Source organism: Vulpes vulpes, chromosome 14 (genome assembly GCF_048418805.1).
Source record: "Vulpes vulpes isolate BD-2025 chromosome 14, VulVul3, whole genome shotgun sequence".
NCBI classification, from domain to species: Eukaryota; Metazoa; Chordata; class Mammalia; order Carnivora; family Canidae; genus Vulpes; species Vulpes vulpes.
The window spans coordinates 103,848,941-103,875,255 of NC_132793.1; the positions used below are offsets into that span (position 1 = coordinate 103,848,941).

General features: G+C 48.6%; 1 protein-coding gene across 2 annotated transcripts in view; it reads left to right on the forward strand.

Annotated features, from left to right (window-relative positions):
* EFL1 (elongation factor like GTPase 1) overlaps positions 1 to 19,271 on the forward strand; it is a 119,862-nt gene extending 100,591 nt beyond the window's left edge. For both annotated transcript variants that reach the window (XM_072737444.1, XM_072737445.1), the window contains exons 19-20: positions 11,340 to 11,524; positions 18,945 to 19,271. In XM_072737444.1, the coding sequence (XP_072593545.1) occupies positions 11,340 to 11,524; positions 18,945 to 19,133 (374 nt within the window). In that variant the 3' untranslated portion in view covers positions 19,134 to 19,271. The remainder of the gene's footprint in view (positions 1 to 11,339; positions 11,525 to 18,944) is intronic.
* The last annotated feature ends 7,044 nt before the right edge of the window (positions 19,272 to 26,315 follow it).

Genomic DNA, 26,315 nt, shown 5'->3' on the forward strand with positions numbered 1-26,315 from the left:
CTCTGGAAGAAGATCCTCTGGGATCCCTGGAGACACAAGCCCTGGCATTTAGGAGCTGTTCTGACTTTTGACAGGTGGTACTTCTTGCTAAGACTTACTGTCTTCATCTGTAAGAAGTACAATAATCATTCACTGGAGGTAGGAAAGATTAACAGGAGAACACAGATTTGGGTTTCAAGCTGTGCCTGGCACGCGGCAGCTCTCCTGTGGGCCTGGAAGGGTGATAGGGAGCTGAGTACTGGTTGGGAGAGTGGACCAAATTACTAGGTTTCCTCTAGGTCTGCGGCCCTTTGAGTCACTTTGTGGTTATCTTACATTCTTTTTGGTAAAGTTCTTCTGCTGATTCATTCCTAAAAGCAGCTATCTAAATTGTTAGGGCTTTTTTTCCCCAAAAGAAATGTATGCCTTTCTCCACAGCAGGGCTCTTATGATAGGGACTTAGCATCTGTAACAGTGTTTCAGAAACAGCTGGGTTACACAGTCACACGGATTTGGTGATGTGGGGCTGCTCAGAGCCCGTGTGTGCTGTGAATCACATCTGCGGGGGTGACATGTAGTATACAATGTGTCTTGGCATTATTTGGGTCCAGTGTATCATTAGTAGCTTGTGGAATCCATAGATTAGTTTGAGAAAACCAATCAAGGCCATTCCCAGATGTTATTCTCCATTTTCACCAAGAACTTTCTTAATTCATGAAGGCAGAGGTGGAGTTAGAATCAGGGACCCCTGAAGGAGACCTGGGCTCCAACTTCTCTAACCCTGACAGATGCCACCTCAACTTGAATGCCTTTGTTGATGGGTGGCTCACAACCTGTTCCATGATGAGGCATCATCTTTCCTTTCTTTAGCAAAAGTCTTGTCTCCTGCTAGTTTCCAACCATGTGTGCCTCCTCCACACTGTGGCACGTTTGTTTTCTAGGTACGTCCTGGAGAAGACTCTCCAGAGCCTTCGGCTTGTTTTTTCTGAGAAGATTTTCTGTGCCCTTTCGCTGTTCCATTGCCGTCTGTTGAGGTATACTTTACTTGCTCAGCATCCCTCTTAAAGCAGCCGTATGTGAACATAGCACCGCAGATACCATCTGACCGGCATGGAGCACAGACTTGCTCTCGCCTCCCCAATGTGACAGCACTCTCCTGATGACAGCGTTTAACAGTTGCATCCTGTCACTGACTCGTAGGGAGTCAAAATCAACCTCAACCTCGTTTCTTTTTTAAAATAAGTTACATCTTCCCGCTTATTCCCCAGAAAGCAGAATCCAAATTTTGGTATTGACTAGGTCATAGAAAGTACATAGTCCCACAGACAACTGTATTTAGTTACGAGTCAGCCAGATTTATACAATTCATTTTTCCCTTAGGTTTTATATAGATACACAATGCTCATAGGAAGGTTTTTACTGTTTGTTTGTTTTTAATGCCAAGACAAAGAAGTCCCAGCACCACAATCTTAACACAGATTCTTTTTTCATTTTTTTTTTCATGTGTCTTTTTTTTCATCTGGTGAGAACTGAAACTCCGTAAGCAGTGAACTGAATGTTTTGATGAAGTTAAGTTCCTTCATATCTATAGATTTCCCCTGATGATCAGCATACCAACCATATAAAAGAAGTAAGCGTAGGTTGATAAGCTATTGTGACGCAGCCCATGATGTCCAGAGGCCTAACTCATGCTTGTATAAATATACACAAATCTTTAATATTTCTTAAAAATCTGCAGGGTTAGTTAGCATGTGGCTTCGTAGTCTGCAACTTATACTGCAGGGGGTTTTTACCCCACTCCCCAGAGGTTCATTTGTTGGTAGATGCCTATCATCCATAGTTTCTCAGAAGGCCAAGTTCCTTCAGGAGCATGAGATCCAGAGACAGAATCCATGTACCTGCTCGTCAGCTTCTCTGCTGTCTTGAACACGAGTGTTGTCTCTACGTGTGTGCCCCCCACTAAAGAGAGAGCAGGACACACAGATATGAGGAAGCCCTGCGTCCCGGCTCTTCTCTGTTGACACTGCACATGTTTCTCCTCACTGTGGGCCTGCCTCAGCCACTTTGAAGCTAACAGAGAAGACCCTTTGTGGTGTCATTAGTTGGCACTGTGGTTTTGTCAGGATCGGCTTAACACTCTGGATGTGCTTCGATCACCTTTTCTTCTATCCACCGTGTGTGTCCTCTTAACGACAGTGAAAGCATCCCTTCCTTGACCCAAGGTTTATTTTGGAGCTACTGTTGTATTTGAGGGGTGGGGAGGATCTCTTCTCCTCTGTCTCTCACTGGGACTATATGTGGTTGATATTTCAGTCTCTTGTTACTCTTGAAAGGAATTTTATCTTGGAGTTTGTTATCCTAAAACTTGTCTTGTTCTGTTTCTTCTTGTATATGCGGTTGGGGAATCCTTCAAAAAGTCTGTGGTCCCCATACATCTGCGCCTGTCCTTCCTTCTCTTGCACTCCTACGATAGTGACAGGAACACATATCTCTTCCTCAAGTTGCCGGCTCTCCTACATTGTGTGTTTGGAGTAGCATTTGTCCTTCGCTTTCTGAGAAGACAGTTTTCCACATAACACGTGAAACCTGGATCAGCTGTTGGCATTTATCAGACTGAAACTCTGGGCAGACTGTCGAATCAGTGTGCCATGCCCGCTTCCCCATTTCCTGTAGGAAATCACCACCAGGACCCTTCACAAGAGCAGACAGCCCTAGGACAGCCCCTTGAGATATCGCTGGGTTCCTGGCCTTTCTCTCCATCCTGGCGCTCTTCTTCACCTGGCCGTCAGGCTGCATTCTGGCACCTAGTGGGAGAGTTACACGCACATCTCCATCCTCAGGGTTGTTTGCCCTCTTCTGTCTTAGGAGCAAAGTCAGTCTTTTCCTCCCCTCCACCTGGTACACCTTCCACCGCGCTGGCCTCTCTACCCCCGGCGACACGGCTCCTGTGTGTGGGCTGGTCATTGCGCAGCCTCGGTCCCATCGCCCCTGGCTGGCCTACGTGGCTGCCACATCTCCGCCTCACAAAGAAACTATTTTGATTTGGTCTGGAATTATTCCCTCCTGAATTAGTGTGAAGCTGCTTAGAGGGGAGGGTCTCCTTTCAAGTTCATTTTCCCATGGCTTTGAGGGGCTCTTGGGTAATGATAGCCATGCTCTAGTACCCAGCAGTATCCCTGCCTGGATATTCAGAGAGATCTTCCAGACTTTGCTGACCGATGCTTTAATTCTCCAAGAATTGACACAAGAAGAGTAAAAAGACAAGTTCAGGTCTTTTTTATTTAACAAAGTCAGTGTCCTTAGTCTCTTTTAAAAATGTAGTTCCTTCTACACAGATTGTTAAAGTATAGAAGTCCTTCTTTATTTTTTTTAATAAATTAATTTTTTATTGGTGTTCAATTTACCAACATACAGAATAATACCCAGTGCTCATCCCGTCAAGTGTCTGCCTCAGTGCCTGTCACCCATTCCCCTCCAACACCCGCCCTCCTCCCCTTCCACCACCCCTAGTTCGTTTCCCAGAGGTAGGAGTCTTTATGTTCTGTCTCCCTTCCTGGTATTTCCCAACATTTCTTTTCCCTTCCTTTATATTCCCTTTCACTATTATTTATATTCCCCAAATGAATGAGAACATACACTGTTTGTCCTTCTCCGATTGACTTATTTCACTCAGCATAATACCCTCCAGTTCCATCCGCGTTCAAGCAAATGGTGGGTATTTGTCGTTTCTAATTGCTGAGGAATATTCCATTGTATACATAAACCACATCTTCTTTATCCATTCATCTTTCGATGGACACCGAGGCTCCTTCCACAGTTTGGCTATTGTGGACATTGCTGCTAGAAACATCGGGGTGCAGGTGTCCCGACGTTTCATTGCATCTGAATCTTTGGGGTAAATCCCCAACAGTGCAATTGCTGGGTCGTAGGGCAGGTCTATTTTTAACTCTTTGAGGAACCTCCACACAGTTTTCCAGAGTGGCTGCACCAGTTCACATTCCCACCAACAGTGTAAGAGGGTTCCCTTTTCTCCGCATCCTCTCCAACATTTGTTGTTTCCTGCCTTGTTAATTTTCCCCATTCTCACTGGTGTGAGGTGGTATCTCATTGTGGTTTTGATTTGTATTTCCCTGATGGCAAGTGATGCAGAGCATTTTCTCATGTGCATGTTGGCCATGTCCATGTCTTCCTCTGTGAGATTTCTCTTCATGTCTTTTGCCCATTTCATGATTGGATTGTTTGTTTCTTTGGTGTTGAGTTTAATAAGTTCTTTATAGATCTTGGAAACTAGCCCTTTATCTGATACGTCATTTGCAAATATCTTCTCCCATTCTGTAGGTTGTCTTTGAGTTTTGTTGACTGTATCCTTTGCTGTGCAAAAGCTTCTTATCTTGATGAAGTCCCAATAGTTCATTTTTGCTTTTGTTTCTTTTGCCTTTGTGGATGTATCTTGCAAGAAGTTACTGTGGCCAAGTTCAAAAAGGGTGTTGCCTGTGTTCTCTTCTATGATTTTGATGGAATCTTGTCTCACATTTAGATCTCTCATCCATTTTGAGTTTATCTTTGTGTATGGTGAAAGAGAGTGGTCCAGTTTCATTCTTCTGCATGTGGATGTCCAATTTTCCCAACACCATTTATTGAAGAGACTGTCTTTCTTCCAGTGGATAGTCTTTCTTCCTTTATCGAATATTAGATGACCATACATTTCAGGGTCCACTTCTGGGTTCTCTATTCTGTTCCATTGATCTATGTGTCTGTTTTTGTGCCAGTACCACACTGTCTTGATGACCACAGCTTTGTAGTACAACCTGAAATCTGGCATTGTGATGCCCCCAGCTATGGTTTTCTTTTTTAAAATTCCCCTGGCTATTCGGGGTCTTTTCTGATTCCACACAAATCTTAAAATAATTAAATGGATAAAATTGCTTATGGTCAGATTGGGACATTCTGTGGAAAAATAGTCATTTCAGAATCACTTTACCTGGGGAATGATCCCAAGAAAATGGCCTTCTTTACTTATAAACTCTATTTTCTCAGAGGTATGGTTCTGTTCTCGTTCTTTACCCATGAAAATTGTCTTTAGTCTTATTTTTTTTTAAGACTTTTAAAAATTTTTACTTAATTTCTTTCTTTTTTTTGGAAATTTTTTATTGGTGTTCAATTTGCCAACATATAGAATAACACCCAGTGCTCATCCCATCAAGTGCCCCCCTCAGTGCTCATCACCCAGTCACCCCCACCCCCCGCCCACCTCCCCCTCCCCCACCCCTAGTTCGTTTCCCAGAGTTAGGAGTCTCTCATGTTCTGTCTCCCTCCCTGATATTTCCCACTCATTTTTTCTCCTTTCCCCTTTATTCCCTGTCACTATTTTTTGTATTCCCCAAATGAATGAGACCATATAATGTTTGTCCTTCTCCGATTGACTTATTTCACTCAGCATAATACCCTCCAGTTCCATCCACGTCAAAGCAAATGGTGGGTATTTGTCGTTTCTAATGGCTGAGCAGAAATCTCACAGAGGAAGACATAGACATGGCCAAAAAGCACATGAGAAAATGCTCCACTTAATTTATTTCTTTGAGAGAGAGAGAGAGAGAGAGAGTGGGCATGAGAGACAGAGTGAGGAGGAAAGAGAAAAATCTCAAGTGGACTCTGCACTGAGCAGGAAGCCTGATGCAATGCTCAATCCTATGACCCTGAGATCATGACCTGAGCCCCCAGAGTCAGCCGCTTAACTGACTGAGCCCCCCAGGCATCTTTAACTTTAACATTAGACAGTGGAATTTGTTTGTGTTTTTAATTCCCACGTGGGTAGCAAGCTGTCTCTCTTTATATTCCTTCTTCTAACCTGGTAGCTTCTTTCATTCTTGGGTTCTCATTGTTTTTGTCTTTGGCAATAATTTCACATATGAAAAATAACTTTTTCTGGTAGTTCTAGAGTTTTGTTTTTTTAGTTCTAGAGTTTTAATTACAGCAACAGCTATTGTAGTCCGTCCTGTGTTTTTACCTATAGGGATAAATGCTCACATTGTGAGAACATACATGCCTTAACATGTCAGAAACAGTCTTAATAAGTGTCACTGTTTACTTTTAAAAACCTTTCCTATTCCAAACTCGGAGTTCTTTCTACATTTCATCAGCATCTCATAATTCATTTCAACAAAAATGTACAGATATGTATGCCTATGCTGTGTGAGATCCTGCTTTGAGAGATGAGTTGGGTGACAAAGCCTAACTGTAAAAACAGGAAGTGCAACACGGTTGAATCCAGTGAATAAATACGGCCTTCCAGTGAAATTTTATGAGAAATTGGGATTAGGAAAATTCAAAACAGGATAGACTTTTTGAAAGTGATAGTTCTTTGAAATGGGCTTTGATAGATGGAATAATTTTGAGTTGAGCAGCTAAGTGTGAAATTGGCTCTCTGTGTACCACAGACTAAAGACGGAGCCTACAGAAGACTGGTATCTACTTGGTAGATACCAAACTACTTACAGGAGCTTCTATTCAGCATTCCCTCTAACCCTGGACGGCTGGTTGGTTGAAGCCAACTGTAAAACCTTGCATTTACCCATACTAACTTATGTCATGTTGAGTGTGTGTCCTTACCTAGTTACCCTGATTCTGTCCAAGTATCTCTTAGCCTTTCAGCATCCTGTCACCTTGGGATTTGATCCCCATGCCTTCTGAGCCTGTAAGCTGCTGGTGATCATCGTAAGGGCACGGAGCTGCAGTCAGAGCACTGGCGCGTCTTCCCAGGGTGGGGGCAACTGGTTGACATGCTTGTCCTATAAACTCGTGGCTGAATTCCTCTGTAGGCAAGCAGGCAGCCCACATTCCCCACAGTCCACAGCACCCTGCAGCGCATGTTTGGTGGAAGCCCGTCTGCATCCTGCCAACCACGTTTGCTGGATTTAGCAGCCTGGTTGCTCTGTAACAAAAGGGAAAGAGGTTAGTGTGACCTGATTTATTAGAGTGAGAAGTGCCCACCAATTTTGCCATCTATGTATTTTAATTGAAGTTACACTGCAAGGGCTGCCAACAATAACAGAAACCACAAGATGAAGAAAAATCTTCCTCCTTGGAGATCAACATGTCGTTTTCCACTTTCTTTTACGATCTTCATCCATAATACTACATTTTGCGTGGCCCTAACCTTATGGTAGCAGGAGTGTCATATTAGTTTTGCTTTTTGTATTTACTATTCATTTTATAAGCCCGCTTCCATGTGGCTACTCAGTATTCACAAAATTTCATTTTAACCTCTGCATAACTTCCTATCAACTTGTTAGACTATAATTTACTTCCCATCATCTCCAAATTGGAAATCTGCATTGTTTCCTGTTTGTTGACTGTAAGAGAAAACATTGCTGTGAACAGCTGCTTCCTTTCCTCAATTCTGGAGGAAAAAAAAATCATACCTTTAATTTCCAAACTTTCAGCTCGAATGATTATAGAGTATACAGACCAGTCTTGCTGCCTATCACAAAAGAAAATATACATACAAGAACATATAATGAATGCCTTTAGAGCAGAGTAGGTTCAGTGAAGCTCAAGTGGTGAAGAGATGATTTTCCTTGTTGTAGGATCCCACGGAAGATGGTGGTTCTAGATGGGCTTTAACTCATGAAAAGGACGTGACCATGGAGTGGGAGTAGGTGCATTGTAGGTAGAGTGGGGAGTGGGAAGACCTTAGGGGGCTGTGGTAGTGAGTGCTCCAGCTGTGCTCTGTGCTGCAGGGCCTGGATTCCCTGGGGCTTGACGTCCTGGGTTGCTACAGGCCACAGAGGGCCCTGAATTCGGGCTGAGAAATTCGTGGTGTAGTCATTCAAAGACCAGCTGTGACCAGACTGTTGTCATCGACTAAGCTTTTTGTTGCTGTGGTTTCCCTGGTGGGTGCTTGCTCTTGGTGCCTTGCATGCAGTACAGCGGGGTACACCGTGGCCTTTGGCACATGGACAGGGGACTCCTGTATTGTGGAGCAGACGTCTGGTTGAAGGGGAGCTGGAGTCACCACAGAGGCCACACAATGGTGAGTCCTCCTGGGTAAGGCAGCCATCATGGCTCTGTGAGAGCAGAGCCAGGGTTACAGGGTCCAAGCACTGGACACACCTGTCATAAAAGCCAAGTATCTTTGGAAGGTTCTATTTATAGCTATTTTCCCCTGTTCAGTGATCCATCACTGTGCCCCAGTTTCAGGATTTAGTTTTAGTGGAATTAAAATTGAATGGTTCAAAATTACATGATTAATTACATTCAGCCTCCATCTCAGTTATTGATCTGAGCCCGCTGGCATGACCCCCAAGGAAGGGGCCTCTGCAGTGTCCGCCCCTTGTGGTCTCCGCTCCAGTTCACTCATCAGATCACCATCCCCCCCCCCCACCTCCACCCTGCACCTCGCTGTTTTGCTTCTGTAAATCACCTACAGCTTTTCCTGCAACAAGCTAGCTGAGTCAAGGTTACGAAGGTTTTCTGCCCTCCTGGGAATCGCAGGCAGCTACATAGGGCAGCTAGGGGACAGACCATTGTTGTGCTGTGTCAAAGCTTCCAGACCATACCCAGAGTGCTATGTTCAGGTCTGGGCTCCACATGTTGAGAGCGGGATGAGAGAGTCACAGTGGTACAGATAGGAAAGGGTTGGGATGGAAAGGTTGGAGGTGTTCAGGGTGGAGGAGAGAGAGCCAATTATCTTCCAGGAGCTTATAGGCTGGTCTCCCTGTGATAGAAGCTGGGGCTAACAGAAACCAGAGGGGAGCAGGTTTGGGGCTGGAGAGTGGCCCATGGGGGAGGGTGGCCCTGATGGGCTGGGCCTTGTGGGAGGAGGTAAGCTGCAGAGTGGTGAGCAGAATCTCTGTGGCAGCTGGGGTGGATCACGGTGACCCTTCCGTTCCCCCTCTGACCTCTGTTCTGTTTCCCTACCGCAGATTGCTAGTCTGGATGATGGGTGGGGACTGTGTTTCATCCCTAGCGTGCTGGCTTTGGAGGAGTCGGGGTGCACGTGGGGACGGCCTGGCAGTCACAGCGTGGGTGACTGCGGGGCCTAGCAAAGAGCTGGTCTCAGCAGCCCAGGCACGGCCTCCCTAGCTTAACTCACACAAAAGATATGGATGGGCTCTCTGTGGGAAGTGTTCAGAGGAGAGATGGGAGCCTCGGCCAGTGGTCCTTGGGACGTTGGTCCCTGGGTAGTTGCTGCTGACAGAGGGCCAGGCCAGGCTCTGAGGGTCGATGCTGGTGCCAGAGAGAGCCGTCAGAGGCGTGGGCCAGCAGCTTCAGCCACGCAGAAATCATGAGAGGATGGGAAAAGGACATTTGCCATCTGAAAGTGATGGTGGCGCATCAGGGCAGCCATCGTTCTTCAGCCCAGGCTGCTGGTAGGGCCCGGGTGTTGAAGAAGTGAAAATCTGAGCACTCGGGAAACAGAAGAAAGGGAGCAGTGTGGGAGCTGGCGGGGAGAGAAGGGGGGCCAAGCCTTTCAGCACGAACAGAATTGCAATTTGCTTGTTTTTCCATTAAATCTGGAGATGAGGAAGGACCCCTTAGAGATTTTAGGGGTTTTTATTTCTAAGGCCACCACTGCCTGACACAAGGGCCTCCTGCCTTTTGTTTCCTTGGTCTTTCCTGATCACCACCACCAGGGGGATCTGAGTCCTCAGAGTTCGCAGGCAGAAGGCTGGCTCTGCATCCTCAGTTCCTAGGGACACATAAGCAGCTCTAGGTGGGCGCAGGTGCACCGGGTCAGCCCCCCGGGCACCTAGGGAGGAAGGTGGGCGTGGGCGCACTGGGTCAGCCCCCCGGGCACCTAGGGAGGAAGGTGGGTGCAGGCACACCGGGGCAGCTCCCGGACACCTAGGGAGGAAAGTGGGTGCTGGAGCACCAGGGCAGCCCCCCAGGCAACTAGGGAGGAAGGTGGGCGCGGTCGCACCAGGTCAGGCCCCCCGCCCCGGCACCTAGGGAGGAAAGTGGGCGCTGGCGCACCGGGGCTGCCCCCCTGGGCACCTAGAGAGGAAAGTGGGCACTGGCTCACCGGGGCAGCCCCCCGGGCACCTAGGGAGGAAGGTGGGTGCGGTCGCACCAGGTCAGGCCCCCTGCCCCGGCACCTAGGGAGGAAAGTGGGTGCTGGCGCACTGGGGCAGACCCCCGGGCACCTAGGGAGGAAGGTGGGCATGGGTGCAGCGGGGAAGCCCCCCTGGGTACCTAGGGAGGAAAGTGGGCGCTGGAGCACTGGGGCAGCCCCCCAGGCACCTAGGGAGGAAGGTGGGCATGGGTGCAGCGGGGCAGCCCCCCTGGGTACCTAGGGAGGAAAGTGGGCGCTGGCGCACTGGGGCAGCCCCCTGGCACCTAGGGAGGAAGGTGGGTGCGGGTGCACTAGGGCAGCCCCCTGGGCACCTAGGGAGGAAGGTGGGCATGGGCTCACTGGGGCAGCCCCCAGGCACCTAGGAAACATCAGGGACCCTGCCAGTGCTCAGAGAAGATGTCTGCTCTGCTCAGCTGCAACGCTGTAAACTTTTAAGGACGGATCAGTTATGCAATGAAAACTTCCTAAGTGGCAGGTGAAAGAGGAGGCTTTAATGAGAGTATCTGCTGGCCCCAGCTGGTGCCTTACAGCTGTGTGTGAGTCTGTCTCTCTTAGCGTCTGTCCTGCTTACCAGTTGATAGGAGACTTCGCACCTGGAGGCACCGCTACCGAGCCGCCCGGGGAAGACTTCTCCCTCGCAGTGTCAGGCAGCCTCGGGCCTAAGGATGAAATGCGAGTATTAGCCAAGAGGATTTGGTGGTGTTCTTGTGATGTGGCAGGAGACGTTGTTATCAGACATTAAAGATGCCAGGGACTATCCGTTTTCAGGGGAAATAAAATACTTATGCCACTTACATATTAGCGGTTCTTAAAAATTTGAGCATCTAGTTGTCTCTGTGTGGTTTTGTTTCTGATATAAAAAATGTCACTGTGCCAGTTGCCTGCTTATGAATCCCAAATAGCCTTATGCTATCACCATCCTATTAATGATGTCTCATAGTTATTAAAATAGTTTAATATTTACAAAGCCCAATCACACTCATCTCATGAGACTGCTCATGGGTGAAATTATATCAGAAGTTCCTCTGAAAGTCTCTTGCTTCTCATGCTGTGTTGGGATTGTCCTTTGGGTAGGATGATTTTGTTTTTTGTTACCTTTTGTCTCTAATTTTATTGTAGCTTACTTTTAACTACTGAAAAGTTTTCATGCTTTTGTAAACTTCAGTTATCAGGAACCAAGTTACACTCACTGGTGGATTGTTACAGGGGGTGTGCGTAATCACGTCTTTGTGTGGCTCTAGATACATAACTGCTCAGTGAATTTAAAAGCTATATGGCCTTGCAGGTCGTGTCTATGCCGTCTTGTCAAAGAGAGAAGGTCGAGTGCTTCAAGAAGAAATGAAAGAAGGGACAGACATGTTCATCATCAAGGCGGTGCTGCCCGTTGCTGAGAGCTTCGGCTTTGCGGATGAGATCAGGAAGCGGACGAGTGGCTTGGCCAGCCCGCAGCTGGTGTTCAGCCACTGGGAGGTAACAGCCCTGATCCCCTTCCCTCCTCCTTGGGGGCACATGTGCTTCCTGCACATAACTCCAGGGAGTGGCAAACAGGACCTCCCACGCCGGCTGGTTTTCCTGCAGCTCTGCCAATGGCCCTGGAGATGGCGCAGGGCTGCTTTTCATTCAGATCGAATGATCCTTAGGTCACAGGTGGCCTGTAATAAACACACACACATACGTGTGTGCGCGCACACACACACACACACACACACACTCATTTGTTCCTTTTACTGGATGTAAAATTTAAGCCACAACATTGAATTCTGTGTTTCCCTTCGAAGATAGATTTCAGATTTTTTTTTTTTTAAGATTTTATTTATTCATGAGAGACAGAGAGAGAGAGAATGGCAGAGACACAGGCAGAGGGAGAAGCAGGCTCCATGCAGTAAGCCTGATGTGGGACTCGATCCCGGGACTCCAGGATTACGCCCTAGGCCGAAGGCAGGCACCAAACCACTGAGTCACCCGAGGATTCCAGATTTTAGATTTTTAAAGGAAAATCACAGACATTTTGAAAGTGAAACTCTCAGGAACTTTTCTTCTGGGGGAAAAGTACTTGAGGTATTTAGGGGACAGTTGTGCTTCTTGCAAGGGACAGCTTTCAATTCCCATGCATCATGTAACCTTCATTCCGCCTTGTGAAGGCTCAGGGTCTCCACGGCTCTCACATGTACTGGGATGAAGGGGCTCATCAGAACACCCCACTGCCAGGGTAGGGAGAGGTGGGTGAGAGCAAACCTTACCTGAGATTAAAACTGGACATGTTGATCCACGTTGCTGGGGAGAGAAGAGAAGATGGTGAGCAGGAGAGAAAGGTAATAATCCAAGGAAGGTGGAGAGGTCAGAGCAGCCTTCTGGAGGCATCTTTGAACAGAGACCCACAGGTTGCTGAGACCAGAGGCGTGTGCTGCTGGGGGGAGTACAGAGTGCATGCTGGAAGCCTTGGGGAGGTCTCAAGACATGGCCTTGGGTCGGGAGTGGAATATTTTAACTACTGGCTGTAAGTCACTTTACAGGGAATAGAAAGGATGTCAGTGTTCACTCTTCCCTGGGAGGGTCATTGTTATTGGGAGGAGCAGTGGCTCTGCAGTGGGAGACTCTGGTTTTACATAGTGTCCTGCTCCCTGGGGCAGACGGAACCTGCTAAGTGTATCTCTCCCTGACATCAGGCATGGTGAGTGCAGGGCCTGATGCCCGATGCTATGGGCCATTGCTGGCATGCGTGTGCTTGGCATCTGCTCCATGCTCAACTGGGCTTGTCTCGGCCACTCAGACCACCAGGCTCTTCTTCAGCGCTGCCCTGGCACAGCTCCCGGTTTCAGATCGGGGCTCAGCTGTTCCTTCTCTCGCCTCCATTAGCCAGATGGGCCCCGTTTCAATGCAGGTATTAAAGGCGAATGTAGTAAGTAAGGGAGAACCTCCTCTTTAAAATGAATTTTATAGTCAGGTAACTCAGCATAGTAAAGAAAGGTGACCCTTGAGAACCACGGACCTGGACAAGGCCAGTTGTACTTGGTCAGTTCGTGTCACTTGAAGTGATAACAGTGAAGCTGCTAATCCAGAGCTCACACCTGAGTCTGCCTCTTCATAGAGAAAGTCACATTCTTACAGCTTGATAGAACCACGGTTAAGGTTCTAATATAGGTTCCTTTCTTATGTCAGCACAGTCTCCATTTTAGCAGGGATTTGCTGTGAAACTTTTCTTGCATTGTGTATTTTGTCTAGAAATGAGGTTTTGGTGGTTTTACTGGTTTATATCTGAATAGATGTCATTGCTATATTTCATTATGTGGAAAACAGGTGCTCCAAAACATTTAACTGACTGGTTAACTTCTGAATTTAAACAGGTAGTAATTTCCCACTTACCCAAACTTTTACCCTTTCAGTTTGGGTTTTTGGCACTCAACTTTATGTAAGAACACAGAGCAGTGAGAAATAGGAGGAGTGGATTTATACAAGCAGCTAGTGAGGAACTCCGTCTGTGGTGTCAATCATGAGTGATGCTCTCCGTGAAACATATCTTGACAGCCCTCTCCTGTGTTTTTAGGGGGACCAGAGCTGTGATTATGGGGCAGTGCAGCCAAATGATATGTAGAACCACAGCGAGATTTATCCCACTTCAAAGCAATGACCTTGAGAGGCAAAGCACTTTCTTCATTGGTGCTGCCATGGCTGAAAACAGCCTCCAGAACTTGCAGCTCATGCTTCTGATATCTTTGAGATGACAATTCATCCGTTTCAGGAAGATAACCTCAATCCACACTACTGACGGGACCGGGGTAGAGTATGCTTGATCAGCACAGAGAGTGTAGTTAGTGATGCCCAGCGTTCCCTGCATGTAAGATCCAAAGAAGGTATTCACAGCAGTTATAATGTTATCAATATTGGAAGAGTTAGATGTGTGAATTTATATATTCTATTGTTTGTTAGAAATACATCATTGCTGTATAGTCAGATTTAAACCTGAAAGTGGGTTTATAAAATGCATTTTAAAAAATCTGTCAAGTTTTCATGGTTTCTTAATTGGCAAATAAGCAGCAGGTAAGGCTGTTCGTTCAAAAGGGTCTCAGAGTAGAGTGGCTCAGCTCAGGCAGAGCTGCTCTTTTGCATCTGGGGCAGCAGCTTGGGGTGGCAGGGGCCCACTGGGAGGGGCTTAGGCTCCTCTGGTTTTCTGGGCTCCTGCTGATGGTCCAGAGTGGCCATTCTGCCTCCCACCATACCCCTGCATCCCTGCATTCCAGCCAGTAAGAGGGGGGCTTGCGCCTTCCCTGCAGGGACAAGGTGGGATTTCATACAAGTCCCATTGCCCACAGCCATTCATACGGACACATCTGATAATGCCCACCTAACAAGGAGGCTGAGAAATGTTGTCTTTGACTAGGTCAGGAGACAGCAAACTGTGGCCCGTGACCTGTTTTGGTTAATAAAATTCACTGGAGTATAGCTGTATCAATTTACATATTTTCTGTGGTGGCTTTCCAGCAGAGATGAGTGCTTGCAACAGAGACCGTGTGGCCTGCGGTCTAAAATATTGACTGTCTGGCTCATCCCAGAAGAAGTGTGCCCCCTCATCCTGATCCTAAGTATGCCCACCTGAAATACCTATTAGCCAAGAAACTAGGGAGGATGGGTGTTTAGGGGCAGCCGTGTAACAACAGCAAGTTTATACCAAGTAGGCAGTTTTTGTTAATGTGAAAACCATGATGGTTTTTTCAGTCTCCATTCTCTCTCAATTAAAAAGAGGCCAGACATCTTACATACTTAATAATAGTGGTTTTTTTTTTTTTAATATTGGTTTCTGGCCTTCCTTAGTTTATTATTAAAAATCAGTCTCCTGACAACTTTAAAGAGAACAGAGTCAAGAATTTGGTGCTGTCCCGTGTCATCCCCCGGCCACCTGTCCTGGTCCTATTCCCAAAAGCTTCGCATCTTTGAAAGTCTTGAAAACGATGTTATAATTAAATGCCATTGATCTGATAGTTTCTGGCTGTCTTGGTTTTTCCCCCATAGCTAGGTTTAGAAATAACGCTGTTGTTGAGATCTGGCTTCTCACTCCAAGGCACTTTCTTTCATTTGTGTTCTATCACACCATATAATTTACAATCAAGAGCTTTTGAGAGAAAGTGCTTCAAAAAATAGAGGAGATAAGATTACAGGCATTTTCCACGAGGAAACCTTTGAAGTCAGCAATCCCATAATTTCTCTTTCTATGTTTGGCCCCTTCTATGAAAAAGGAAGAAAAGGAGCTAATAACAGGCACAGAAAGAAAAATATCCCCAGCCAGTGCCGGGGTGCATTTGTGTTAGCACAGGCTCGGGATTGGCTGTGTGACGCTGAGCCCACCCTGGGGGCAGGCCCGGGCTCCCCTGCCTTGAGGAGCACAGTTAGGATCACGGGAGCGCCCGGCGGGGTTATCTTGGACTTGGTGTTTCCCACCTGCCGGCCCTAATCCTGGTGGCAGTTGGGTATAGGATGGACATGGGGCTCCCCGAGCTCTTTTCCTCTTTTCCTCTTTTCCTCTTTTCCTCTTTTCTTCTCTTCTCTTCTCTTCTCTTCTCTTCTCTTCTCTTCTCTTCTCTTCTCTTTCTTTCTCTCTTTCTCTCTTTCTCCCTTTCTCTCTTTCTCCCTTTCTCTCTCTTTCTCTTTCTCTTTTTCTTTTTCTTTTTTTAAATACCCAGGACAACAGCAAACACTTGGGTGCCTCCCTTTCCATGAACTAGTAAATGCCATTCCCTTCAGCCTGTGGGGTTGCAAAAAACCATTCTCACTGCGGGCCGATGAATTCTGGCTGAGCCAGTTAGAAAACAGCATCTTTTCTTCCAAACTGATGCCTCAAGGATGCTGTTCATTAGGGCATAGCACAGTGTGGGCGCCTGAGCTCCTGGGGACAGTTGGATGGGAGCATCTGCCTGCAGAGGAACAGGGAGGGTGGTAGGGAACACCTGCCCTGGGGAGGAGCAGGGAGTGTAGGCGCCTGAGCCCCCAGGGAGGGTGGTAGGGAGTACCTGCCCTGGGGAGGAGCAGGGAGTGTAGGCACCTGAGCCCCTGTGGAGGGTGGTAGGGAGCACCTGCCCTGGGGAGGAGCAGGGAGTGTAGGCACCTGAGCCCCTGGGGAGGGTGGTAGGGAGCACTTGCCCTGGGGAGGAGCAGGGAATGTGGGTGCCTCAGCCCCCAGGGAGTGTGGTAGGGAGCAGGTCCCCAGAGGAGGCCTCCAGCAGATGAAGGTGAGTGCAGAAGGTGGGCTTGGAGTCTTGGCCAACAAGCTGAGCAAACCTTGGAAGTCTATGCCCAAGGCCCACACAAAATGAGATCTTTTGAAACTCCTGGTCTTACATTTTTGAATCAAGGACTCTGGTTTGTCTTAAATTGGCTAGTCCAAGTCTGGTATCTCTCAACTAGTAGCTCATTTCTTGCTGTTCATAAAATTTGTCACTTTTGTAGCAGAATCAACAACTTATTTGCCACTGTCCCTCAGACCTACTAAGAACACATAGCTTCTTTATCATCTGTGGTGGGTTTATTGTCCCGCTGGAAAGGGGAGGGTAACCAGCTTAAAATTAGTCTCCTGCAGTATAGACAGTCCTGTGGATGGCTGCCCAGGTGCCCAGGTGATGGTTCCATTTCCCCGGGGCCTCGTCATACCCCTGCAAGGCAGGGGGCTCCGATCCCAGTGCCCTCTGTGCTCCCCATCTCTGCTAGCATGGTGGCCCAGCCAGCTTCAGGTGTCCCCCCTTCTGACCATGTCCCTCCTGCCGCAAGCCAGTCACCAGTGTGTTTGTCTCTCCCTCTCCTGTTTGCAGCAGTAGCTGTCCTCCTGTGTGAGAAGAGGAAGCTCCTTGTGGGCTTGGGTTTCCCTGAGGACTAATGACAGGCTTTCCAGGGCTTGTCGGCCATTTGCATGTCTTTTTTGCAGAAAGGTCTTCTCAAGTCTTACCCATGTTTTATTGGGCTGTGTGTCTACTTTGCTGAGTTCATTACAGAATCTGATTGTCAAGTCCATCTTTTCACTTACTCTCTTGAGCAGTTTGCTACGGAGTTTCTTTCTTATTCATAGCCCAAATTCTTTATTTCTAGGATTTCCAGTTCTTTTTTTCTGACGCCTAACGTTTTATGGATGCCATGGCCCCACACACCCTTTATTTCTTGGAGGACTTTTAAATGAACCTATAATTTCAAGGCCCTCTGTTGTTATGTCTTACTTGATTGTGAATTCTCCCTTTGTTGAGCATGGTTCCTGCTCTCATGTGCAGGGTTACCTGCCCAGTAATCCGCTGACCTCAGTGGGAGTTTCCTCCCCCATGGACTGTGTCATGGCGTGGCAGGGCGTGTCCGAGTCGCCTGTCCCTCTGTCCTCCCAAGAGCCATAGCTTTGGCTCAGTGCCGCCACCAGGGTGGACAGCACAGGATGAGGGACATAGGCCCTTGGTCATTCCAGCTCCAGAGAAGAAGGAGTGGCCCGTGCCCCCGGGGGCCGGGCTGTGTGGCAGGGCCCATCCAAAGTGGGCACTAGGGCCTAGCCCGGTTCCCTGTGGGGAGGGGATGGGGCCTTTGCCTCCCTCTACTGGGGGCTCCCGTCTCTCCCTCCAAGACATCTCCCTCTCCTGGGCCACAGACACCCCCCTTTCTTGTGCTCAAGAGCAACTATTTTAAAATACATTTTTCTTTCACATCTGTTTTAAATTGAAAAGTGTTAGGATTTGAGGCCACTTAATAAATACCATCCCTTTGTTCACCCAATTGAGAAACGGGAGAAAACACACATAAGAAGAAGGCACACATAAGAAGGGGCAGTCTCAAATAAATAAATAAATAAATAAATAAATAAATAAATAAATAAAAAGGGGGCAGACTCTCACCTTCATTACTGATGAAGCTGACCTTGGAGGATGCAGTCTTGACCGCGGGCAGTACTGCGCAGCCGGTCCTGAGTTCCAGAATGACACCAGCTGGCCTGGCGGGGCCCCTGCCGCAGGGGCAGGGAGGGGGCAGTGTGGCTGCTGCAAGTGGTGCAAGGGACAGGCAGGCTGTGTGCTTTCTGGGGGCAGCCTCTGGAGGAAGGGGAGGCCATGCTCTTCAGGTCTGTTTTCCCCCTCTCACGTTCACCATCATAGTCTGAGGTGAGGAGGCAGAGAGAGGCCGTGAGTGTTGGGCTCGTGGATCTTTCTCTGCCTGAATGAAACCGTCAGGAGTCGGAACCACCCCCACTTTCTGTCATGTCCTGGGTTATTACCACCTCCATGGACATCGTGACCTGGCTGGGCATCACAGAGCCACTGAGCCCCTCAGCCCTTCCCCACTGCCATCCCTGGGCCCTGCTCGGCCCTCTCCTCCCCTCCCCGCCCCCTGACCCTGGCAGTAGCCTCAGAGCGAAAGCATCCCCGGCGTGCCTGCCCCTGGCCTTGTCTTCCTCACGGGCCCAGCGGGAACGGGCATGGGTCCAGACAGAAGAGGGAAGGAGGTGCCTCTGTCTGCGTCCCCTCCAGTCCAGCTCAGCGGGCACGCCACTGGGTTTTGGAGCCAAAGGCTCAGAGTCATCAAGAATGGGCTTATGTGTGTTGGTCTCTGCTGGGGACAAAGGCAAAATTGATGAAGAGACACTAGTACCCAGATAATATCCTAGTGAAAGGGTTTTATTACATTATTCGAAATTAAGAGTTTCCCTCGTTCCTTAGTGTCACATGCAGGCTCTGAGGTGTGGACGTTACCAGTTCTGTTCGTCCCACTCCTTTCATTGTCCACATTGGTTTATTACCATTTCTGGCAAGCTTCCCTGCTCCCCTGCTCGTTGCTTAACTGTCCTTCTTCAGCTAAGACTGTACGAATTTTGAAGGGCTGTTTGGCATGAAAGTATATTTGCCTGATCGAGCACATTCTGTCACCTTCTTTTTACAAGATCATTCCTAGCGACCCCTTCTGGGTGCCGACCACCGAGGAAGAATACTTGCACTTTGGGGAAAAGGCTGATTCTGAGAACCAGGCCCGGAAGTACATGAACGCCGTGCGCAAACGGAAGGGTCTTTACGTGGAAGAGAAGATCGTGGAGCACGCAGAAAAGCAGAGAACCCTCAGCAAAAATAAGTAGCTACTCTACTGACAGGTTCTCTTCTTTATAGTAAATGTAAAAACATCACCCAGGGTTTGATCCTGGGAACACTTCTTTATGCTGCATTCTCTCTGTGTGTCCACTTTCAATAAAGTTGGTCCTTATGAATATTTTAAAGAAGGTGTTAGAGAACATGTATCCAAAGCGTTCTCTTGATTGATTCTGGTAAGAGGGGAAAGGTTAAATAAACGATGCAGTGGTGGCGTGTGCCCACCCTGTATGTAACCCCTGGCAGTGAGGCATGTGCCTTGTCGGGGCCTGATGCATAGACCCCAGGCCAGACAGTGACCCCACGCTGGGCAGCCACACCTCCACCGCATCACACCTCTGCTGGGGTTCTCCACCTAAATGTGGCTCATGTTTAATTCCCGCATCACCGCGTGTAATCTCTTCCATCCCTTGGAAGAGACCCCAGGCTCAGGAGACTATCTCCCTTTTAGCTGGTTGAACCAAGCATGGGCACAGCCCACCTTCTTACAGTTGGTCTTTCTGTCTGTCTGGCAAAACAGTGTCCGGTCTGATTGGTGCTGACCTCAACCCTGTGTTTTCACAGCTCCTCGTGCATCACATTGCCCGTGTTCAAATAGGTGTTAGTGACCATCATGCCTTATACCTTTTCTTAAAAAAAAAAAAAAAATTCTATAATTTCCTTGGCTGCTTCCTCTTAGTCTTATGGGATATTAGCTCATGTGACGAGATCATTGCCTTTATTGCAAATATTTTTCTTAAATCTCCTCGGCTGCATCCTTCAGGGAGATCTCCATATAAGGAGCTAATGCAATTCAGCCAAAAATAGATTTTGTAATTTTTTGATGTTGCACTAATAATTTTTATAGCCACTTCAAGGAAGGATTCTTTTTCAAAACACATAAAATGATCAGACCAGGCTTTGTTTTCGAAATGCTTTTAATGGTTTTTCCCCCCAATAAACTAGGTCAATAAACTAGGTCTTAATACTAGTTATAGACATTTTATCTTTAATCTTTCAAGCCCCAGAATAGCTGGTGGAGTCTGATTGGCCCAGACGCTGGGGAAAGCGTGGCTAGGTAATTCGCAATCTGTTTGAGCTTAACAGGTACTGATATTTGAATTAATTTAGGAGTGTTTGTCCATGTATTGGTTTATCTTGAAAACTTTGATAGCGCAGGAAAAGCTGGCACGTCGATTTATAGCATTTGTAAATAACATCTTTCAAGCTGCCAGATGTGCTATAAAAAGTATTCTTAGACTCTACCCTTTAGCAGCACATGCTGCATTTAACAGAGAAAAAGAAGCACAAGAGTTAGAGTGGGAGCTCTTTCTGCAGCCCCGTGGGCCCTGCCAAGTGTGTGGCTGTGGGGGCAGTGGCAGTCGGGCTCACAGACTGCCTCCCTCCTCTCTTTGTTTGAGGGACACAGTCATGAGCAGTCAAGTAACCACAGAGAGGCCAGCCGAGGGGTAAGCTAGGCACCTCCCGGGGGTGATCCACCCTACAACGCAATTTGTGCCAGAACCCCAGTCACTGCATCCCCATCCATCTGTGGCAGGTGTGCTAATGAGACTGTGTCTCTACTCCATGTTCCAGTGCTGTGCCCAGACCCTGCCTCAGCAGAAGTGCTCCTGTTCTCACATAGGCATTGCTTTCTTGCAGCATTATAGATGACCTCAGGGGCCATGAGGAGGGCTGGGTTGAGGAAGCCACAAAACCAGGACCCTCACTCCTGGAGGTCCAGAGCCCACCATCCTTCTGCTCAGGAGACATCAATATAATGCCTCTTCCCCTCCAACCCTGGAGCAGAGGCAGACCAAGTGAGGGAAGACTAGAAGAGACATGCTTCTTGGGTCAGAGTTTTCATAGACCTGATGCAAAATACCCAAAGCTCATTATGATCCTTGGGATACCATATCAATACACACAGACACATAGATGTGTGTGTGTGTGTGTGTGTGTGTGTGTAACTATGTGTAGGTGTGCATGTGTACACACACACGTGTGGAATTACTTGAAGAATTCTCACATGTGTTGAATGGGGTAGGAATAAGGAAATCTAGTAGGGCCTGGGAAGAGCTAAGTGCACAGCCCGTGGTCCCATCTGTCTTTCGGGTAAGCCCTACGCTCCAGGGATTATTGTCCAAGGTTCCTCAACAGAAGCTGAATCCCTGCTCTGGCAGAGAGGAGGACATGGGACATCTTTATGTTTATTGTATTTATAGTCTGCATCTCCATCCTAGAAGCTAAAGCTACTCACAGTGTCCAAGATTCAAAATCATATAATGGCTTGGTTTATGGCTGGTAAGTTTGGAAAAATAATTGCTTTCAGGAAGGTGACTTTGTGCACTTGGAACTGAGAATAAGGGCCTGGATAGGACGTGTCCTTCCTCTCCTGTCTTACAGCAACCAAATAAGGCACAGGGCCACAGGCCATTCGTCCCTGAGCCCAGAGCCCTCCAGAGGAGCAGGTGATTGATTAATTCAAAGGTGTTCCTCTGTGAAGCAGTCTTTTTAAGTCAAAGAGCATTTTAAGCTTTCTAAGGAGACAAAAATTGATAAAAATTAATAAAAGCCAAGAATTCTGTTCAGATTCTAAAAGCAAGATTATGAATGCCAACCAGAACACGAACCAGACCAGGGAGGACTGAGCCTCTGCTTTGATCCTGCTGTTCCACACACACAGCCTGCCCCGGAGTGTCTCCTGGTGGCCTGGAGACGAGATGTGGGAAGGCACCCACCTGTGGTGTCTCTGCCCACGGGGTCTCTGCAGCCTTGTGCTGCAGACTCCAGAGAGGCAGAGTAGCTCCTGCCAGATGGGCCGGGCAGGAGGGGCTGAGGGGCTCCCTAGGCCTCTCCCAACTTGGGCACTCCTAGACCCGGCAGGGCTAAGCCAGAGGCGTGATCCTGAGGAGGGGATGGGGTTTCTTCATCCCACACATGGCCTTCCTCAGCGCCTGGCTTTCCTAAGGAAGTTCCAGAGAGCCAGAGAGTTGTATTCCTGGCTCACCAGTCCTTCCCCCAGCTCATCTCAGCCCCACAGGGTGGAGCTTTTGGTTTGGGGATTCATTAATCCGTTGACCCTGCATGTCTCTGCCAGGTCTTTGTGTCTGGCTGAGATTTTCTTCCACTTTATGATAGAGAAACTCTTAACTCTTAAAAAATAATAATAATAAAAAGTTAAAAATAGAGATACAGAGAAAAAATAATGCTTTTTTCCCCAGTGACTAGTTGTAGAAAATGTATAGGCTGAGTTTCTGATGTAATAAAATCAGAACGATCATTTCAAAAAAAAACCTCTGCAGTCTCTCCACATGTGTACGCTGTTATTTTAGGATTGGGACATGAAAGGGCATAGGATAGAACCACCAAAAAGTTTGTTTGATTTGAGAAAGAGCATCCACATAGCGTTTGCTCTGCACAGAACACAGATGGACGGAGGAAGCAGCTACATGCCTTTCAAGCCCAGCAGGAGGATCTGGGGCACTTCTAAGTGTGCTTTTAAGGAGCGAGGGTTGGATCATACTGGACGGGGTTGTTTGAACATCCGATTTAGATGTTTCTTTTTTTATTTGCCCTAATTCTAGGGGGGACAAAATGACCTTATGAGAGGTCCAGCTATGAATGTTTACTCCTCTTCTATTTTTTTTTTAAGTATGTCTAGAAAATTCAGAGCTGGAGACTTTTTCTTTCTGCCCATCATATGAGATCATTGACAATATACGCTTTTCCTTTTATATGCCACCTCTTCCATTTTCTTTTATTAAAACAACTTCACTTTTGAGAGTGTCAGCTGGAAGTGAGCTCATTTGGCTGTTTGCAGCGGCTTTAGGGTGCTTTTAAAATTACCACCACCCCATCCCACCCCATCTCCTTTCAGTCTTTCCAAACAAATAGCATTTCACATTTGGAGTAGAGTTGGATTTAGAAAAAGCGATGCTTACTGGTCAATCGTTTCTCCACACAAGGCAGAACACCGTTGAAGTCTGAGACTGTGCCCAGCCTTGTCTCTGAGAGCTGCTTCCCTTACCCTAGAAAAGGTTGATGTTTCTGAAGCCGTGTGCACGGAGCCTTCCTCACGGAGCCCTGGGCCACCCTGCCCGAGGGGGGCCCTACTCACTGCGGCAGCCACTGCAGGGGCTCCTGGGGAGCTCACTCAGCCCCAGGGTCAGACCCGCGTTCTCTGGGGCCCCAGGCCCTGCCCACCACCACCACCACTGTTCCCTGGGCCACGCTCCTACCAGAGCCGTGGAGCTGGATTTTGTTTCTTTCTATCTTACCTTCTTTGTGTTGTCTCATCGGAAAGCCCTCAAAGCAGTGGGCCTTCATGTCCTGGGGTTCTGTGGAATCTTGAGTAAATCAGCTCCATGATACTCTACTCGCCCCGGAGCCTCGGCAGGTGTCCCTGAGGCCTGGCTTGGGCTGGATGCAAATGGCCATCACTAGTGTACTCAGAGCTATTATGTCCTCCCGTGACTCTACCAGTCGTGCTCTTTATAGTATGTTTATGCACCAGAAAGTTCCTCAGATCCCCTACAAATAAATGAGTCTGCCTCCTTCTCATACCCCAAGCTCCCTCTAAGGAGACCCCACCACCGCCACCACCATGACCTGTGTACTACGTGGTGGTGGCAGCTGTGCACCTGGCAGCCGGGCGAGGCTTGAAGACGAGAGAGGACACCAGTAGCACCAGAGGGGAAGTGGCCATCTTTTGGCCACTGCAGACTGACCTCGACACCAGGGTCTGAGAAGGGGCCCTGCCTCGTTTGGCAGTATGTGCTAGAAGGTACGACTGTCCCGGGTAACCCGGGCATCTGTATAGAAGCCTCTCTTCCATTCCTACAGGTACCCAGATATCGAGAAGGATGGCTTACGTCAACGGTGGCACCAGCGGGTCACCGGCAGCCACCCTTGAACGTTGAAATCCCAAGATTCTATACTTTGCCTGAATCGTTTTTATCACGCATTTATAACGTGTGTACATTGTTAATGCTCAGAAAAAACTTGGAGACCTGGTTACCAACCTGTTAAATAAATGTCTTACCTCTGTGGTCATCATTAGAGTGTCTTTTCTTTCTATGTTATGTTTTTCTCTACAGTTTTTCTTTTGCAAATCCAACGTGAATTACTTTGATAATCAGAAAAAGGTAATTCCAGGAGCTGAGACAGCGAATACAGTTGTCCTGCCTTGTCTCGGTGCCACAGCCTGGCTGCCCAGGGTTTGAGTGGCTTTGTGTCCGCAGGGAAGTGGCAGTGCGGGGAGGGATGTGGTTGGCACCTGGTCACCCCACAGATGGGGCACCCGTCCCCACACACACCCCACCATCCCCTACAGCATCTACTGGGGGGAAGGGCCCTGGATGCACCTGTCCCAGGAGCTGGCCCATCCTGAACCATGTGTCTGCACCCGCAGCTCCCAGATCAGGGCAGGCTGCTGATGGGTCTCAGGAATTTGAGTAGGGAATCTGGCGTTGAGAGCTGGGAGACGAAAGGAGGGGGGAACAGAGGAACCCTTGAGAGGCCATGGGAGGTGGAGGGGCTGTGAAGTCACCAGAAGCTCTGTGCTCAGCTCCCGGGGTGGAGTCCTTGGGCCTCTTGGGACCCTACCACATCTTGGCTCCCCATCCCCGCAACCTGGCCATGCTGCATCCCCGGCCCTGTGACCCTGGTCACTCAAGGCCTGGCTGCTTCCCGGGTGTAGCTCCCCCTATAGGGAAACCTCAGGGCAAGGTCTGCTCACCCTAAAGTGGTCACACATGCAGTCCACCTAGGCCTGGGGTGCTCCCTCCAGAACAAGCCCAGTGTGGAAGGTCCAACGTAAAAGCAATCCAAGTGGACTTACCCAATTGCAGGCTTCAGGCGGGTAGGGGGAGGAAGGAAGGGAAGCCTCAGACCCGGCCCCTGGAGCACAACACAGTGGCTCGCGGCAGACTCCACGGAGCTCCGAGGGGCCTGCAGAGCACATCTGAAGACCCCCAGCCGCAGATCCCACTCAGGCGGCGTGCCCCGGGTCCCCCTCCTCCCCGCACACCCCAGCCCCGTCCCTGCGTTCCCAGAGTCGTACGTGAGCACGCCGTGTCACAGGGCAGACCAGGTACCGAGGTGTCACAGAGCTCAGGGGGTACTGAGGTGACTCAGGTGCACATGTCTCAGCCCCCGAGACTCCTGTTTCGAAAGGGCGTCTAGGCAGACACTAATTCAGTAGCGAAGCCCGGGACCGGCAAGTGGTTCCCAGACACGGGCCCTGGACCAGCCGCAGCAGCCTAGCCTGGGAACTAGTCGGCAGTGCGAACCCTCAGGCCCACCCGAGACCTACTGAACGAGAAGGTGGCGGCGGCCACCTCGATCCTCCTAGCGATTCTCACGCACTCTGCGGCTTGAGGACCACTGCCCCCAGCAAGAGCCAGGAAAGGAGCACCTTGGAGTTCACCCGGGGCCTGCTCTTCAGATTGGGCTCCTGGAGCAGCCTCTCATGACAACCCCACTGCAGGTGGTGAGCGCACCCAGAAAAAGCTGTCTCGCTGGATCTCTCAGGTCCTGGGGGAGAGGACAGTGCAGTCCTCTCCCTCCTATGGGAAAGGGTGGCGTGGAAGGAAGCAGACACCTGTTCCCCTGCTGCCCAGTCCCAGCTCGTGCCTCCAGAGAGCACAGCTTCCCTTCCATACCGTGGGCACTCCGCCTTGGAAATGCTCCCAGGGAACCTCAAGGAAAAATCAGGGACCCCTTGCCAGGAGCCAAGAGCCTTACGCCAGCAGAGGGATAAGAGTCCATCTGTCCCTCCAACAATGCTTTGTCCTGGAGAAGCTCCCCTTGGATACAAGCAGTACATTTTTCAAATCTCACAGGCTCTGGGACACACACATACACATTGATTACTAATTATTTCACTGAATGCAGTGACCCTTGTTCACCTTCCCTCTGGGTTTTTACATTATTTACGTACAAGAAATATGGGTCTCAGGACACAGATGCCCTCACAGTTCTTGACTCTGGACACGCAGCAGGGAAAGAGCCCACGGGTGTTCCTTAGCATCACAGGGAATCTTTCTGAGATGGGTACCTGCCTCCTACACAATATGCTTACTCTTTCCCAAGACAATTCAGCATGTTTATGATAATACCAGTAGTAGTGAAAATAAATATTGTTTGAGCTCCTACCGTATGCCAGACTCCATCCAAGCACATCATGTGAT